At 41.6% G+C, this 17,788-nt stretch overlaps 1 protein-coding gene across 1 annotated transcript; it reads left to right on the top strand.

Moving 5' to 3' along the window:
* The first annotated feature begins 2,620 nt into the window (after nucleotides 1-2,620).
* On the top strand, nucleotides 2,621-15,360 carry LOC117776439 (G-protein coupled receptor family C group 6 member A-like). The gene is made up of 6 exons (XM_034610357.1): nucleotides 2,621-2,823; nucleotides 3,588-3,882; nucleotides 7,342-8,145; nucleotides 8,491-8,703; nucleotides 8,943-9,066; nucleotides 14,258-15,360. The coding sequence occupies exons 1-6, from the start codon at nucleotides 2,621-2,623 to the stop codon at nucleotides 15,358-15,360; spliced, it is 2,742 nt and encodes a 913-aa protein (XP_034466248.1).
* The last annotated feature ends 2,428 nt before the right edge of the window (nucleotides 15,361-17,788 follow it).

The following is a 17,788-nucleotide window of genomic DNA, read 5'->3' on the forward strand; positions in this document are numbered from 1 at the left end:
CTTTTCGTCAAACACCATATTAATGGTGTGGCGTTAAAGTTCATCAACTCGCCGTGACACACGAAATTGCTGTAACTTCAGTGTTCATTGTTCTATCTCACTCAAACTACATTTGTGCAGCAACAGCACCCCCCTGCAGACATTTATATGGTTTTAAGGAATGGGTGTGTCAAAATAATTGACTAGCGCCCCCTAAAGGATAGCCCTGGCACTACGATTGGCCGACATCTACAAAAATCGATAGGGACATGTGTCTTTTCATGACAAACAAAAAAGTATCTTGGATAAATATGCTAGACCAAACAGGAAGCCCGCCATTTTGGCTTTGGTGGCCATTGTGGCTTTGGTGGCCATTTTGGCCATTTTCTACAATTTTACTCTGATGAACTTGTCCTAGGGCTTTCATCAGATCAACTTCAACTTCTGGGAATGTCATCTCAACAAGATGGAGATATAATCTGCCTCGGTATATTCGATTTCATCACATGGTGTGACCGTGGCGTGGCATCAAAGTTTGATTACACGCCATCAAAACATGAGGTTCTGTATCTCTGACATATTTGTCCCAATCAAGTTCCAAACTAGACATGTAAGACAAGAGTCCCGGCCTGGTGACATCTACACAGAAATCTTGACTTAAAATCACAGCGCCACCTGCTGGCTACAGGAAGTGACATGTTTTTACTTTGATGAACTGCTCCTGGCTGCTTTACAATATACAGCTCAAAAGAGCTCAGTCAAGTCATTGGATCATGGTCAGAATTGTGACATTTCCTCAAACCGTGTAAACATTGAGGTGCGGCGAAGGATCATCCTTCGCCAAAGGAGACGATGTTGTCATAACTCCAGTGTGCATAATCCTATCACCGCCAAACTGATGTCTCATGATCAGAGACCAAGCCTGAACAGCTCTATGTGTCAATATTTCCTCAGTGTCATAGCGCCACCTACTGATTCGCCATGAAACGGGAAGTACTTTGTAAATCCACTCTGCATTATCCAACCGGCTCCGAACTACTGACCTATGATCACAATCCTGACCTGAACACATCCATATATTAATATTAGTTCAGGGTCATAGTGCCACCTACTGATCAGTGTGATAATTAAGTTGTTGTAACATTGTCCAATTGACACAAAATTGAAAAACGCTACATCAGAGCCCCTACTTGAACAGATCTATTAGTCTGTATGTAATAATAGTGCTGGCGCCACCTACTGGCAACAGGAAGTACGCTTTGTTTTACAACTATCATTCGATTTACATAAAATGTTCACAGTGTGATGTGCAAATGATAGCGTGGACCGTAATGAGCAATTAGCAGGCAAGGATCGACATCGCTCGACGGACGCAGGAAGTGAAGCATTTGTCCTTGCCGCAGTGCGCAAAACACATGCGCTTGGTCATTGATCGCTGTAATGGCAGATTTTGCATTTGTGTAATGTTTAATAGAAGAACAGATATGTATTTAGAAGAAGTAGATAACAAATGTGTTTCTGTGACTTACAAAAGTTGCAGAGGGGACTATAAGTGTTTATGGCCCCCACATGTGTGTCTTAGCAAATGCTTCACTGCAGGGGGTTACTTAGTGTGTCTGATAGAGATGGGTGAGGGGAACTCTGCATTGTATACAGGACTGGGGTCTTTTGATGTTGTAAATCTAGATAGGGGATCTCGGAGACAGATTGTCTCACACCAGAAAGGCACACCAGGGGTCTGAGACGGAGATCTGAGACAGGAACTCTGCCCAACCTGGTCAGACATCAAGAGACTGAAGAATACCTTTTGGCTCCTCGCAGGGAGGGGCTTCTGATTGTATAAGTGAAGTGATTCTCCTGTGCTCTGTGCTCATTCTATACACGTCACACTAGGTGGCTGTGTGGGGTGAGCCCACCTGCAGGTGTTTTGGTTGAACTTTCCGAGAGACAATGTTATGTGTGTATTATTATACAATAGAGTATCATTATTAAACAGAAACTGCCACCACATCGCTCTCTCCACTAACCGCAACAGGCTTCAAAATGCTTGTGCTCGGGCCCGTTAGTGCTACAACGTAGCCCTAGTTTTTATTTGATCTACTTTTTACTCTTTTTAATTCTTCAACAGTCAGTGCTCTATTGTCGGTGATCTTCAAACTGCTTTTGCAATTGTTTTTATTGTTTACTTAAAATGTTTCATTGTTAACTTGTGAAGCACCTTATAACTGTGTTTTGAAAGGTGCTATATACAATATAAATTCTTCCAAGTACTAATTTTAATGATGGATTCATTTGTCTAGTTGAAGCTCCTCTAATGTGGGGGTTTAATCTTTTTCTGTGGTATATGATCGTAAACTGATGCATTTCGTTTTTTACACAACACAACATTTGAAAATGTGCTGTGGGCTGCAAAATGCGTAGGCACAAGAGCAGATATGATGAAAGCTGCAGAACAATGACTCCCTCACTGTCAGTCATGAAGTGGGCAGGGCTACAGGGGAGAATGTGAGAAGAGAAACGTGTGAATGAGGAAGCAAGAGAGAGTTTTATTTTAGCCTTGGCAAGATGCTTAAAAAGGTATCACTCTGCCAGAGGTGAAAAACCAGCGAGAGCTCAGACAGCAAACACAGAGGATAGTGATATGGCCTGGGTTGTTCTTGTAATCAACTTTCATATCACAGTTTTCCTTATTATTATGGATACAGGACATGCCACTGAAAATTATACCAGGAGGATGGAAGCTACAGCTGCAGGAGATATTGTCATCGCAGGAATCTTTCCCATTCATGAGGATGTACACAAAAAAAACAACTCTTTCATACCACAACCACAGCCATGTATCAGGTGAGATCATCCAGATTAATGAAATCAATTATCCAAACATTTGTTTCTCAAAAATGTTATCAGAGACTTGAAGTAGTAACATGCCATAACAAATAAATGTAACAATCATGCACTCAAAGTGATACTCAAAATGTATTCAAAGTGTAAAAGTACTAAAGTTGTCAATGTGTATATTTAAATATTGATAATAATATTGATAGTAGTAAAATGTGAAGTATTATCAGAAACAGAAACACAGTTACAATATACTGTACCAAACTTTGGGGTTAGGGTTAAATTAATATTTTTGGTAATTAACAATTTGCATAGTACTTGCGAGCTGTTGCTCTCATAAATGTGATGGAATAAAAAGTAATATTTCCCTCTAAAATGTCAAGAAAAAATAGAAAGAAGAAAATGCATTATGAGATGGTAACACTCAACTGAGGTACGGCAACAAATACATATTAGGAAACGTACAAAGATTTTCTCACTGACACTTCAAGATGTGATTTTGTTCACAGAGACGAGTCAACCTTACCTCCTTATTGTGTGGGTTAGACTCATTTGATGAAGAACACACCCGCCAGAGACTGGGCGTTGGATAATTCAACCTTTGTCTCATATGTAGAGATTTCAAGTAAAAGAAATAGATTTTTAGTTTTAGAATTATTTTTATTTGTCACACAGTTATTTGTTCTCTGTCTTCTTGTCCCTCACAGTCTCCATTCTATCACATACATCCTGTATTTATTATTGGAATAATAAATGTATTGTTCTCACAGGTTTGATGAAAGAAGCCTGATTTTGGCTCTGGCTATGATCAATGCGATCGAGGTCATGAATAAGTCCCCACTGCTCAAGGCTGTGAACGTCACTCTGGGTTACCTAATCGTGGACTCTTGCGCTGATCCCAGCACAGCTCTGAGGCTCACAGGAGACTTCATGCAGCGGGACAACTGCTACACAGAGAGCAAAACCTCTGCCTGTGGACAGCCAGTCATGGCTGTTATAGGTGGCTCTAACTCTGAAATATCCATTACCATCGCCAGGCAACTGACACTCCAGATGATTCCTCAAGTAAGCTGCTGACCCTCTGTGGCAACACTGACACACATAGCGTTGACTGTTATAGAAAGCAGCAGAACAGGTTTGCAGTGGCAGCTGATAAACATCAGCAGCCGTACCTTTTATGATCATGAACATTTGCACAGGCCAGGACATATTCAAAGTGAGGAGCCACAGATAAAGCTGCATCCTCTGTTGATGGAGATCTTGAAAATCCTCTGTAAACCGAACCATATAACTTCAGTTCGGCCTCCACAAAGACCTCCTCTTTCGTGGGCCCCTGTGTCCTCCGTAGGATGCAGCCCCTGAATTGAGACACATATGCATCTTAACCTTTTTGCTGGGAAAGTTACAGGTGAAGCAGTTTTGTGTGTTACCAAACAAAACTATGACCAAACCAAAAAAGTTGGAAATGTACACATCGTCACCCTCTTAAACTAATGGCCCAAGTTATTTTTTCAGGTTTTTCAGAAAACACAAAAACGTTTACCAAATATTGAATATATGATATTTATTAATAATTTCACTCAAAAAGGTTATGACAATAGATGACTATTGACATACTAATAACAATGTCTGTCAATTATGTACAATAAGATGAATAAATGACTTAGGCAAATTTTTTAACATGCCTTTGTGACTTAAGCAATTTTAAACCTTCAACTCTCTCAACAATAAAGCATAACTAACAAACTAACTAAACATAATGCTGAGGAGGCATGTGCATCTCCTCACTTCTCCCTCCAGCTCTTCTTTGCTGGGTTCTTGACTGATGCCTATTAATGTGGTAAATTGTCAAAGAAGTGATGACACTCAACGGGCATGACGTGCTTCATTGACTGGAGGTCCTGGAACTTTCTCTCCTTGATTGGCAGAGCACATGGAAACATTCTTATCCATGCTATCGGCTCATTTGGCACCTGTACCCTCTGTGGCAGTGCTTCCCACGCAGAGTCCTCTGAGAAGGACAGCTTGAAATGGACCTTGCTTTCACTGCTAAACTGAAGAGCCCGCAAGTGATGCACAGTCGGATCTCCAGCTTTTTTGCCTGGTCTGATGCTAATGAAGTAAGATCCATTCATTTTCAGGAACTCATCATGCTTGAGCACCTTCACATGGTAAGGTGATGGCCTGATTCTTGCAGTCTGGAGTATGATGACATAGTCTCTCGGGGTGAAGATATCCGTAACTATTTTGCGTTCAATAGTACTATGCATGCTGTCACACTCCATTTGTGTGTGCCCTGCAACAAGGTATTTCTGTGTTATTACTGCCATATTTCCTTGCAAGCTCAGAGAATGCATTCGCCACACATGCACTGCGGTTCTGATAACCGCAACCGTCGCTCCACACTTTGATCTCCTTGAGTTCTGGATGGTCTTTGATCACACCTTCAAAATGGCGATATTGAAGGTGTGAAAATACCTCGGGTGCAGCCTTACTGATATTCCCATGCTTGAATGAAACATAAACATCACACTGATCTTTTCGCGGAATGAATACGGAATACTTCCCGATGTAGTTGGGAGATGGTTGTGCCTGGTTGAAGGAACTTCTTGTCTTTGTAGGTCTCTGTGCTTCTGCAGTAGTGTGAATCAACAGTGGGCAGGTCCCTCAAGCAGTCCTTAAGGAAATCCTTGACATCAGTTTCAAGCTTTGCATGATTGCCACTCTTAGGTCCAGATGTAGACGGCGGCGCTGCCGCTTGTTCGTCATGGTCGATGGTGACTTTGTTCAGCCAGTGTGTAATGGTTCTTTCAGGGAGACCAAGTGTAGAGGAAAAAAGTGCCTTGCACACTTTGAGACTTGTTCCATCTTGAAGCTTCAGTTGGTAGGACAATGATGAATTGCATCGGGATCCTTCAGCAACTGTCTTTTGCTTTATTTTAACCTTTGTGGCCAAAGTGGTGACATATAACCGACGTTCTTCCCAGGTGTTCATTGCCCAAATCTTCTGAAAGATCCAGTGCCGCTGCTCTTCTGTAATGACTTTGCGGTCTCGAGTTGAGACTCGCTGACATAACTTCGAGTTGCAGGGAGGACCCATAGCCTTTACACTTATTTCTTTGCCACCTTTGCTCTTGTATGACATTCCTTTGAGACGTTTCTCCTTGGATTCATTTTGCTTCCATGTTCCCGGACTAAGGCGTTTATTTCTTTTCCTTTTGACCGTATTGTTTAAATCCTCATCCTCATCCTCATCCTCATCCTGCTGTTCTGGAGTTGTTGCCACCATGGTTAGGCTGTCTACATTTTCAGGGGCAGAGGACTCATTACAGAATGGGGTATAGTCTGGATCGCTTATGAAATCATCATCATCAGATATGTCCTCTTCATGGTGTGGATGTGTCTGCTTGGCATCTTCAACTAAATCCACGGGAGTGTTTAAGGTATTGTCTGCTCCATCTGAAACAGAGTCTTGGCCTGGTACATGCTGCTTCATCTTTTCAACGACGGTCTCATTGTCATTTTCAGTGGATGAGGCCTGATCGGTGTCAGAATTGTCAAGTGCATCTCCTACCAAAAAGGAAAAACATTTCAACCCTTTGAGGTGTACAGTCACAAATGTGTGATCATTCTGAAAAACATCCATTGCCTTGTGGTCACTTGTATTAAGCTACATCAGGGATTCCCAAAGTGGTGTGCATGCACCCCTAGGGGTGCACAAGCTGCCTCTAGACACTGCACAACAGGCATACTATTATACCGGTCAAATGATGTTATGATTACTAATATTATGTTCAAGTGAGATTTTCATTAAATAAAAACACAAAAGTAAAGAGGATCCTGAAAGCCTATCACTTGTAACAGCCACAGATTCTGGAGCCTTTCCACTATTGCTAGCTAAATGCTAGCTTCATGGACTTAGCTATTTTGCTGACTAAAATGCTGACTAAAATGACTGATTAAAAGACTAAATAACTATGCAATATTTATAGCCTAGACTATATTATAGTAAACCTCATCACTTACCAATAGGGGACGAGCCCTGAATCATGGAAATAACTTCAGCGGCTAGGTAGATTTTCATTCTTCTTGATGCAGCCGCCATCTTGAAAAGCTTGTAAAATTGCCTTAGTCACATTGTCTTTTGACTTAGACAAAATAAAACGGCCTAAGTCACACTCTTGACATAGGCCATTATACAACAGGGGTAGAATTGCATGATCTGTTCAACTGAGGATGTAGGCGATTTTACCAGAGGTGGCCAGCATCATGAGGAGATGATTTAGGCATAAAAATCATTTTTGTCAAAAAATGACTTAGGCCATTATTTTAGGAAGGTGACGACATACGAACAAGTGTTTATTAGAGGTTGTAAGTTGCAACTCAAGATCTGAGTAGATACATATTAAATTACATTACAGATCATTTATCTGACACTTTTATCCAAAGTGACTTCCAATAAGTGCATGCATTCAACCATGAGGTCACATCTTTAAAAATGATATCATCTGTTTTTTTCTCCAGATCAGCTATTCATCAACTGCTGTCATTCTGAGTGATAAGAGCCGCTTCCCTTTGTTTTTGAGGACTGTTCCTAATGATAAACATCAGACAGCTGCCATGGTCAGTCTGCTCCACACCTACGGCTGGAACTGGGTCGGAATAGTTACCACAGATGGAGATTATGGCCGATCAGCTCTGGAACACTTTGTGTCCCAGGCCTCTGAAAAGGGGATCTGTGTGGCTTTCAAATCGATTCTACCTCAGTCTGTGACCAGTCATGATGTCTGCTCTGATATCGGGGACGCTGCCACAACCATCCTCAACAATCCCAAGGTGCAGGTCATTGTATCATTTGCCAAGTCAACTCACATGAGGTATCTTTTCCAGGAGCTGAAGAATAAGACACTGAGAGCAGGACAGAACTTGGAGTCAATGAGAAGAGTTTGGGTGGCCAGTGACAGCTGGTCCTCCAGAAGCTCTGAAAAAGTAAACGCGACTCTGAGGGACATAGGATACGTTGTGGGCTTCACCTTCAAGAGTGGAGATGCGTCATCAATTAAGGACTACCTGAGCAGGCTGGAGGCAGCTGGACATGAATTTACAAGGAATAACCCCTTCATGAAGGAGTTCTATTGGCAGCTAAATGCCAGTAAAGGTTTTGAGGACACTAAGCTTATTTCAGAAGCTGTGAAAAATCTCAGAAAACACACTCATGACCCCATTATCCTTAGTGTTGAGATGGCTGTCAGCGCCATTACTCAGACTGTGGCTTCTGTCTGCAGGAGCAGAGACTGCAAAACACCAGGCACAATGCAACCCTGGGAGGTAATTACACACGTGTGTGTGTGTGTGTGTGTGTGTGTGTGTGTGTGTGTGTGTGTGTGTGTGTGTGTGTGTGTGTGTGTGTGTGTGTGTGTGTGTGTGTGTGTGTGTGTGTGTGGAAAAACAAGGCTGTGGAGGTACCCAGAGGTCTCTGGCTCCGCTGCTCCTCAACAACTTGGCAAGAGGCCTGAGTTGAGCTGAAGTGCAACAAGTGAGCAGCAGACCCCACAGCCAAAGGGATAGGAGATGGACTCTGCACAGGGCTATTTATCATTGTCACATCAAGATAGTGAGGTTTAGACTTTTCCAAGGTACTGGGCTGATAATGAAATGTCTTCTATCCTGTAGCTGCTGAAACCTCTGTTATCGCAAGAGTTTAAACTTAGAGGAAAAACCTATAAGTTTGACGACAGCGGTGACATCAACCTGGGCTACGACCTGAAAATGTGGTACTCAGATGGAGGAAATAATCATATCACTGAGGTTGTGGCTGAATACAACCTAAACACCAACAACTTCACTTACACCAATGTGAGCACCCATCACTTCCAGGACCTGAAGGTAGGCCCTAATCCTGCTGCCTTTAGGGACGTTACACACTCACAGACACGCATGCAATACTTCAAAATGTGTTAACTGAAAACATGCAGATCATTGAAGCTGAAAACACCATTTCAGTTTGTATATACAAAAAGCAGAATTCAGGAAAAATCTAATACATTTGATATAAGAAATATAATACAAAATAAGACAAGAATAATGAAATGAAGTGTTGAATGTAATCTCTCTGATTTCTGCAGGACATCATCTCCAAGTGCTCCAATAGCTGCGTCCCTGGAGAGTTCAAAAAAACAGCCGAAGGTCAACACACCTGTTGTTATGAGTGCATCAACTGTACTGCGAACTACTACTCGAATAAAACAGGTTCGTCACCCCTGCACACATCGGATTCACTGGACACATTTACTACACGTGCACAGTAAATAAAAGCTGTCATTAGGGGTGTGTGTGCTTACAAGTACAGAAACCCAGGTGTTATCACATCCAAGGAGCAAAGAGGGAGGATATCAATAATAATAATAATTAACTTTATTTATATATCACTTTTTAAAAGAAAGATTTTAAAAAGTGCTTTAATAGCAAAGCAAGAAAAGTAAATGAAAATTTGAACACATAAAAGCAGTAATATGACAATAAAAATAAATGAACAAGTAAAATAAAAGGTGTAAGAAAACGATAAAAACACAGTAAAAACCCAACATCACATGAAAGCAAGTCTATAAAATTAGGTTTTAAGATGTGTAGTTTATCAGTAATTCATCAGTTTATCAGTAATCTACTGTTGACTTAGAATGTAACTGCATCTACCTTTTTCTGCCTTTGTCTTCAGAGTAAAAGCACAGATTTCGTTTTGTTGAAGCAATGCTTAATTACCAAGCTTTTATTTCGAATTGTTTAATTTACAACAGATTTGTATCCTTAACATTAATGTTGTGCAATAATGCATTAAACGTGATACCATTAAATGCTGTGCCTTTCGGCATTCAATAAATTTGGTTATCAAAATAAAATATTGAATATTAATATTAAAAATATTAATATTAAATAATAACTTGATTTGATTAAAGTTACCTCGGGGCACCACCCTTCAAAGGAAGGGAAAAGATAGCCAATTTATTGATTAAGTCTCATAAAAGTACTAACTACAAATTTGGAACTCTGATTAACAATTAAATTAATAACTATAACCAAAATTACCATATAGATAGTTAGCTAAGTTAAAGGATATAGAGTTCTTGACAGTGTAGAGGTTGGCAAAATTCACTTATGCAACATTAATGAAAAAACATTTGTGAAAGAAAAACATTTATTATGAAGATAATAAAGTATAAAAACACAAATTACTAACGGTGTACTTACTAAACAAAGATGTGTATGTGAGTATGCGTGTGTGTGTCTGTGTGAGTGAGCGTGCTTCCAAAATGGCGGTTGGCCACTCCGAAGATAACGCCCCTCCTTTGGAATGTTTACGACATGTAGCGGGGGTCAGACAGATGGGTGCTGAGATATGCGTGTTTCTGTGTTGGTGCCAAATTAGAGAAAGTTACTAGATGCATGCAAGGAAAGACTGAAGAGCATAACTAACATTAACTTTCAAATAACTTGTAACCAAAATATCACAGCAACACAAATCAAACTTATAAACATCACAAGGAATCAAATAAACAGTCTTTGCTTAGCCTAGTATAATTATTAGGCCCAGTTGTGTTACCCGTCCATGGAAAGGGAAAAAAAAGGTTGCTGTGCTGTTCGAAGTTCTGTGAAGTCGTCTTGCTGGGTTGCGTCTCCTGTCTTTGTGGTTCTGCTGTGCGGTGCAACGGTTTTGCTGTTCGTTGTTTAGGCCGGACCTCGTGTCGCTGCCTGAAGGTTGGTAGAGCTTGGATTAGGAGGAGGTTTCCTTGTTGAGGTGAGTGGAAAGCTGCATCTTCGAGCTCCTCTCGGAGAGAGGAATCGGAGAGAGGAATCGAGGAAGAGCGGTGTGCTCCTCTCGGAGGGGTGCATGGAAAGAGGAAGAAGGGGGGAGAACTGGCCTTATATTGGCTTGGTGACCTCATAGGTCATGGGCCCAGAGTGACCAATAGTAGTTGAAACTTGTGCCCCCGGTCGGTTTTCACACCTCTGTGTGACGTTGAGGCACCCTGGGAGACTGAGTTCTGGAGGTTTCTGGTTTTCTCCAGAACAAAGGACATGCGGCCTTAGGCTTTTGACTACACATGTAGGCCGAACTGTAGTTCACAAATACCAGGTTCTCAGGATCGCACCTGACGTGTGTTCCTGAGGGCGAACTTGAACATGTTTAGTCCAAAGCTGGAAAAGTCAATTGTCAGTTCATTTGGATGGTAACATCTGGGCATTGTTTATACTATCTAGTTTGGCTAAGCAAGATTAAAATTAGACAAATAATAATAATAAAGATTACAATGACAGTACAATATGAATAACCTGTGCTCTTCACTAGGTTAGGGAGAAAAAGGAAAAATTTGACAAATTGTACGCTAGGATGCAGAGAGAGTGGCACATACAATGATAAGGTCATATTTGGAATGTCCAAGAGTTTTGTGTTCACTCATTGGATCCTACTCAATGTAGTACTCAGTCTGATCTGGCAGATTTAACAATTTTAACCTCCAGGCAGCTTTTTTCTGCGAAAGGGTGTCATAATTTTTCAAAGTCTCAAAATCAAAATGATGGTATCATTGTTTCTGTAATAATATGCTAATGTCCTAACATGTGTTGTATGGACTACATTATTATGGAATGGAAAGTAGTCGATCCAAACATATTTACAAAGTTGGCAGTGGTATATAAGTTGAATCAGAATTTAGGTTTTGGAGTTTGCTGCTGTTGCTAACAAAACAGTTTTCCTATTAACTGCAAGAAACTTAATACCCACTGTCAGTACCGGGGTTAACGGTGTTGGTTATGGCCGTGAGGAGCGAGCTCTGGATCGCCTGTGTCGTTGCTCAGGGCTGTAACGCTCTGGGGAGCCAGAGTCCAAGAGGACTTCAGAGGCGCTGTCACTGTGTGCTTGGTCATAACCATGTTTTGAACTGTACTCAGAGATGCTGTCGTCATCTTCTGAGCAGTAGTAATTTGTCTGGGCCAGAATGTCAGAGTATGGCTTCCTACAGCTTCTACTGTGGGAATGCCTATCTCTGAGAAGTTGGTGGACATGGCGGGTACGCTCTGTGTCCCTACACAGCCTGTTGTCACCCCCCCTTTGTTTTGTTGTGAGGATGAAGTTTTGAGGCTGCGGATGAATTTGACACCGTGCTGTTTGTTTTGATGGGCTCGGTTGCACCTACTGTAGCCTTGGAAGTGACAATAGTTTCCCAAGCCACCTGTGACATCCTCCTGATCTGCTGCATTGAAGGTTTTCCTTGCTGTGTCATCAGTACAACATGTGTGCGTATACATGGATGTAGGTTACATAAGAATAAGGACTTGAAGGTGGGATGTTCTTCTAGGCCTGGTGCGTTCTTTCCCTGAAAATAAACATGCATCAAACGTCTGAAATAATCCCTGGGATTTTCGCAACGTGAATGTTTAATTTGGGATGCTGTAACAATGGATGTTATCTCGTCAGCAGTATAAGAGAATTCCTCGACTAGTGCTTGACGGAGCTCTGTGTAGTTACTTGTGACACTGGAAGGAAGTGACTGAATAAACTTGTGAACAGCTGTAGAGCTGGTTTTTAACACAAGTTTAACCTTCTCTCTTTCTGTTGCATTTGGCACATCACTTAGGCTGAGATCTAGTTCCCTAAAGTAATTATCAATATTGTTATCACAGTTGTCTGGATCAAATTGTTCATTATCTTTAGCTAGAAACTCAAGCAAATCAAAGCGAGGACACTGTGAGGTCCAGGCACGTGCATCACCTGCTACAGGTCTCTCTGGTTGAGGGGGAGGTGCTAAAACATTCTTGAATGTTGAAGTCCCCCCTTTGGAGAGTTGTGCATGGAAAAATGTGTCATGCATCAGTGGATGCGAAGTATATGAGGCACAATGTGTTCTTGAGGATAAACTACATGCGTCATCAATGTCAGTGTCAGAGTCAGAGAGATGGGAAGTTAGGAAGCTGTTACCTCTTCCTGTCAGTGGAGGATCAGGAGGTGACTTAATTCCCAAAGACTTCGGGTCGGATGGGATTCTGTCCCATCTTGGAAGTGAAGAGGGAGTTAACCGTACACTATTGGAGGAGTGTGAATCGGAATAACAAGAATCACATTGGCTGAAAAACTGATGTGAGGCCGGGCCTTCTAATCTAAGTTTTAACAATTCCTCCTTGTGTGAATAGAGATCTGACTCTGCTGAGTGCTGGTCTTCTAAATAGTGCAGGGCTTTCTTACTAGCAGTTTGAACCTCCTGGAGGAGAAGAGCATTTTGCGCTCTCAGGGCATTTATCTCTTGTTCCACGGCTGCTTTGCTCTGACAGGCGAGGTTGATTTGCCTGTGGAAATTTAGAATCATACATCTCAACAATGAACCCTTTGATGCTGTTTGTTATCATTTTGATAACCAAATTTATTGAATGCCGAAAGGCACACCATTTTAGGTATCACGTTTAATGCATTATTGCACAACATTAATCTTGATCCGATGTCATTGAGCTTGTCATGCAATTCCAAGGGGGAGCCTCTGATTAAAACTGGTCCTGCCCCTTTCTGTGACCCCCCATGAAGTCATGTGATTTCAGTAACATGATGTCCATGGTAACCTACAGTAAAGGTCCTGTTGACTAGATTTGGTTAGAACAGGAAATGAACAGACTGAAGCTTAGGTGTCCCACATTACCCAATGTCCAAGATTACCTGAATTCACCCTATATGCAGATACACATTGCAGTATAAACAGAACACTAGTGTGTCCGGTTTCTGTGTCCATGTGTAAATGATCTTGTGTCTGCATCATACTGCATGACAACAACGATGGAACAAGATGTCAGGTTAGTCCCGTAGCCATTAGAGAGTGTGACCTGCAGAGCAGAGACTTTCAGGAAGCAGGAACCATGATAGCTGAACTCAATTTAGACCCAGTTTCCTCTGGTTGCAAGGCAAGTAGAGCTCCTGAATAGACAAATCTCTCCACATAATCAGTTTTTCAATTAAGTAACCACAATGGAAAGGTTCTGTTTTTTACTTTTCAACATTTCAACAGTTCACAATAATAGACTGAAAGAACAACACAAAATAAATTAAGTAAAATCTTGTCCCTTACAGAAATACTAAGAACCACAAAGTGTGAGCTGGTGTGACACTTGTTACTGTAGAAACTGATGTTCCTTCCAAGGCAGTCACACTTCATGTTGATAACAACTTGATAAAGATCTGAATGCCTGGAAACTCTCTGCTTGGCAGTAGAAGTGATGGAAACTGATAAACATCTTTTAAAATAAACTAAGCACTTCTCACTTACCTGGTTATGCTCATGCTTATGTTTACCCAGAGCCAAGTTAGCTTAATCACCAGGATGGGTGTGGGATTCTGTGGAGTCAGATAGGATCTTTTATTGTTTTAATCTGTACCTGTGCTTGTAATCCTCCATCCCTGCAGATATGGATCAGTGTCTGAGCTGTGACATAAGCAGAGAGTGGTCAGCAGAGGGCAGCTCCAGCTGCACCCCCAAAGTCGTGCTCTTCTTCTCCTGGCAGGACAGATTTGCTGTGGTGCTCCTGACCTTTTCTGCCCTGGGCATCCTCCTGGCTGTGATGGTGTCAGCTCTGTTTTTACATCAGCGCGACACTCCTGTAGTGAAGGCTGCCGGAGGGCCACTGAGCCAGGTCATCCTATTCTCTCTGGTCATCGGTTACATCAGCGCCGTGCTGTTTGTCGGTCGGCCCAACAGTTTCCAGTGTAAGGCTCGACAGGTGCTCTTCGGTATCAGCTTCACTCTGTGCGTCTCCTGCATCCTGGTCAAGACCCTGCAGATCCTGCTGGCCTTCCAGTTCAACCCTGCACTGCAGGAGGTTCTGCGGAGGCTCTTCAAGCCTTACGTCATGGCCAGCCTCTGTGTGGCCTTGCAGGTGATTACTTGTATCTGCTGGCTAGTCCTCAAGAGCCCATTTCATCAAATCGTCATGCAACCAACCACTTTGCTGGAGGAGTGTCACGAGGGCTCATATTTGGCCTTCGGGGTGATGTTGGGCTACATAGCTTTCCTAGCGTTTGTGTGTTTGATCTGTGCCTTCAAAGGCCGCAAACTTCCCCAGTTCTACAATGAGGCAAAGTTCATCACCTTCAGTATGCTGCTCTACCTTATCTCCTGGATGCTCTTTGTTCCTGTCTACGTTACCACCTCAGGAGTTTACCTTTCGGCTGTGGAGATGGTGGTCATTCTCATGTCCAACTACGGCATCCTCAGCTGCCATTTCTTACCAAAGTGCTACGTTATCATTTTCAGGAAGGAACAAAACACCACGAGTGCTTTCAGAAACAATGTGTATGAATATTCCAGCAAAACCTCTGAATCTATCTCCGTATCTGGGAGTTCAGTGTCAGAGAAACAGTCTATCGGTCGGGACTTCATCTGTGCTCTGCCACTCTCTCTACCTGCAGCTGGTTACCTCGAATATGGAGTCGTGACAAATGGAATAAGCTGCACAAGTTTACACAGAGGTCCAGCAACACAACACTTCCTCAGAAGAAGCAGCATATAACTGTCATTATTTAAAATGGGTTGTGAGGAGGGACGCAGCTATTTGACTTTTTAGTTGTAGTTGTCCCACTTTATCAAACATGATTGATAATGTGGGACAGCATGCTTTGGGTAATCTAGGACAGTCACTTAATTTTCTAGAAGGTGTAATGTGCATTTAGGGTCTTCCTGGAGTTAAAAAAAAGATAAACTACAGAGGTGTAGTGTAATGTCAGCAGTTGTCAGACAGGAGTTAATGGTAAATACAGTTTGTCCCTGTCTGTTTAAACTGATCGTCTGGTTAGCAAACTAGCACATAATCAGTCAGCTCTCTAAAACAGAGATGATCCAAAAAGAGTCTGTCCTGTGTTCTGCAGCCACTGGTTTCACCAAACATGTGGAGAAGACAATGGGGTGATCGATGATGAGTCTTTTACCTGCAAGGACTGTCTGTTCCCTGAGTCGCCCAAATGGAATGACAAATTACTGAATGAATAATCTGTTATTGTTACTTTTGCTTGCTGTTGATTGAAGTCACTAGATTTTTAAAAAACCTTTTATAGAAAGGTTTAAATTAAAGTGACCTGTACCAGATTCAGGGTGAATTTTCTTTTTTGGCATAAAGAACTGTTTTTCTGAGATAATTATCTCGGATATTCCGAGATAAGTTTTCATTTAACAAAATAAATAAAAATAAAACCCTGATAGAACATGTATTTTGTTTTATTCATTTTATTATTTTCAATTTTAATACTTTTATCAAGTACATTATCCCGGTGAAAAATAAACATCAAAAGTGTTGTTTTTAAATTGTTTTTTTATAAAAAAATTGTGCAACACACAAACATCATATAGCTTAGGGACTGTACAAAAAATATTTGTTTTGATCGACTTGATTTATTTGGCAAATTAAGATTGTTGAATATTTTTGGAACCGAATCTTAGTTTTATAAATTGTTAACAGATCAAATAGACAACTTCCACTTGCTGTGAAGGTGCAGCCACATACAGAGGACACACATTGATAACCTTAGGGCAGGACTTTCTTTTACAGAGTAAAAAATAAATAAAAAGCTCTGTTTTTCTGAGATAATTATCTCAGAAAACATTTATTAGGGCCCGAGCACCTCACCGATCTTCACAAAAATCGTAGCCCAGGTCTATCATGACCAGACAAACAAAAAAGGTCAGTGGTGCAATTGGAAAAAAGCAACAGGAAGCCCGCCATTTTGACTTTAGTGGCCATATTGGCCATTTTCCACATTTTTACTTTGATGTACTTGTCCCAGGGCTTTCATCAGATCAACTTCATATGGAGATGCGTGTCATCACAGCAAGATGGAGATGAAAACTACCTCAAAGATCGATTTTTCATCACACGGTGTGACCGTGGCGTGGCGTCAAAGTTTGATTACACGCCATCAAAACTTGAGGTTCTGTATCTCGGACATATTTGGTCCAATCGAGTCCAAACTAGACATGTAAGACAAGAGTCCCGGCCTGATGACATCTACACAGAAATCATGACTTAAAATCACAGCGCCACCTGCTGGCTACAGGAAGTGACATGTTTTATACTTTGATGAACTGCTCTTGGCTGCTTTACAATATGCAGCTCAAATGAGCTGAGACAAGTCATAGGATCATGGTCAGAATTGTGACATTTCCTCAAACCGTGTAAACATTGAGGTGCGGCGAAGGATCATCCTTCGCCAAAGGAGACGATGTTGTCATAACTCCACTGTGCATTGTCAGGAACAGGAAATGTCTTGTTTTTTGCATGTCTTACACTTGGATGTATTCCTCCTCATCCACTGACCGCAACCATGTCAAACTGTATCAAACGGGTCTCAAGACATTGATAATGTAGGCATAAGATTACTGGGACTTTTCGTCAAACACCATATTAATGGTGTGGCGTTAAAGTTCATCAACTCGCCGTGACACACGAAATTGCTGTAACTTCAGTGTTCATGGTTCTATCTCACTCAAACTACATTTGTGCAGCAACAGCACCCCCCTGCAGACATTTATATGGTTTTAAGGAATGGGCGTGTCAAAATAATTGACTAGCGCCCCCTAAAGGATAGCCCTGGCACTACGATTGGCCGACATCTACAAAAATCGATAGGGACATGTGTCTTTTCATGACAAACAAAAAAGTCTCTTGGATAAATATGCTAGACCAAACAGGAAGCCCGCCATTTTGGCTTTGGTGGCCATTGTGGCTTTGGTGGCCATTTTGGCCATTTTCTACAATTTTACTCTGATGAACTTGTCCTAGGGCTTTCATCAGATCAACTTCAACTTCTGGGAATGTCATCTCAACAAGATGGAGATATAATCTGCCTCGGTATATTCGATTTCATCACATGGTGTGACCGTGGCGTGGCATCAAAGTTTGATTACACGCCATCAAAACATGAGGTTCTGTATCTCTGACATATTTG

This window comes from Hippoglossus hippoglossus, chromosome 16 (assembly GCF_009819705.1).
Source record: "Hippoglossus hippoglossus isolate fHipHip1 chromosome 16, fHipHip1.pri, whole genome shotgun sequence".
NCBI lineage: Eukaryota > Metazoa > Chordata > Actinopteri > Pleuronectiformes > Pleuronectidae > Hippoglossus > Hippoglossus hippoglossus.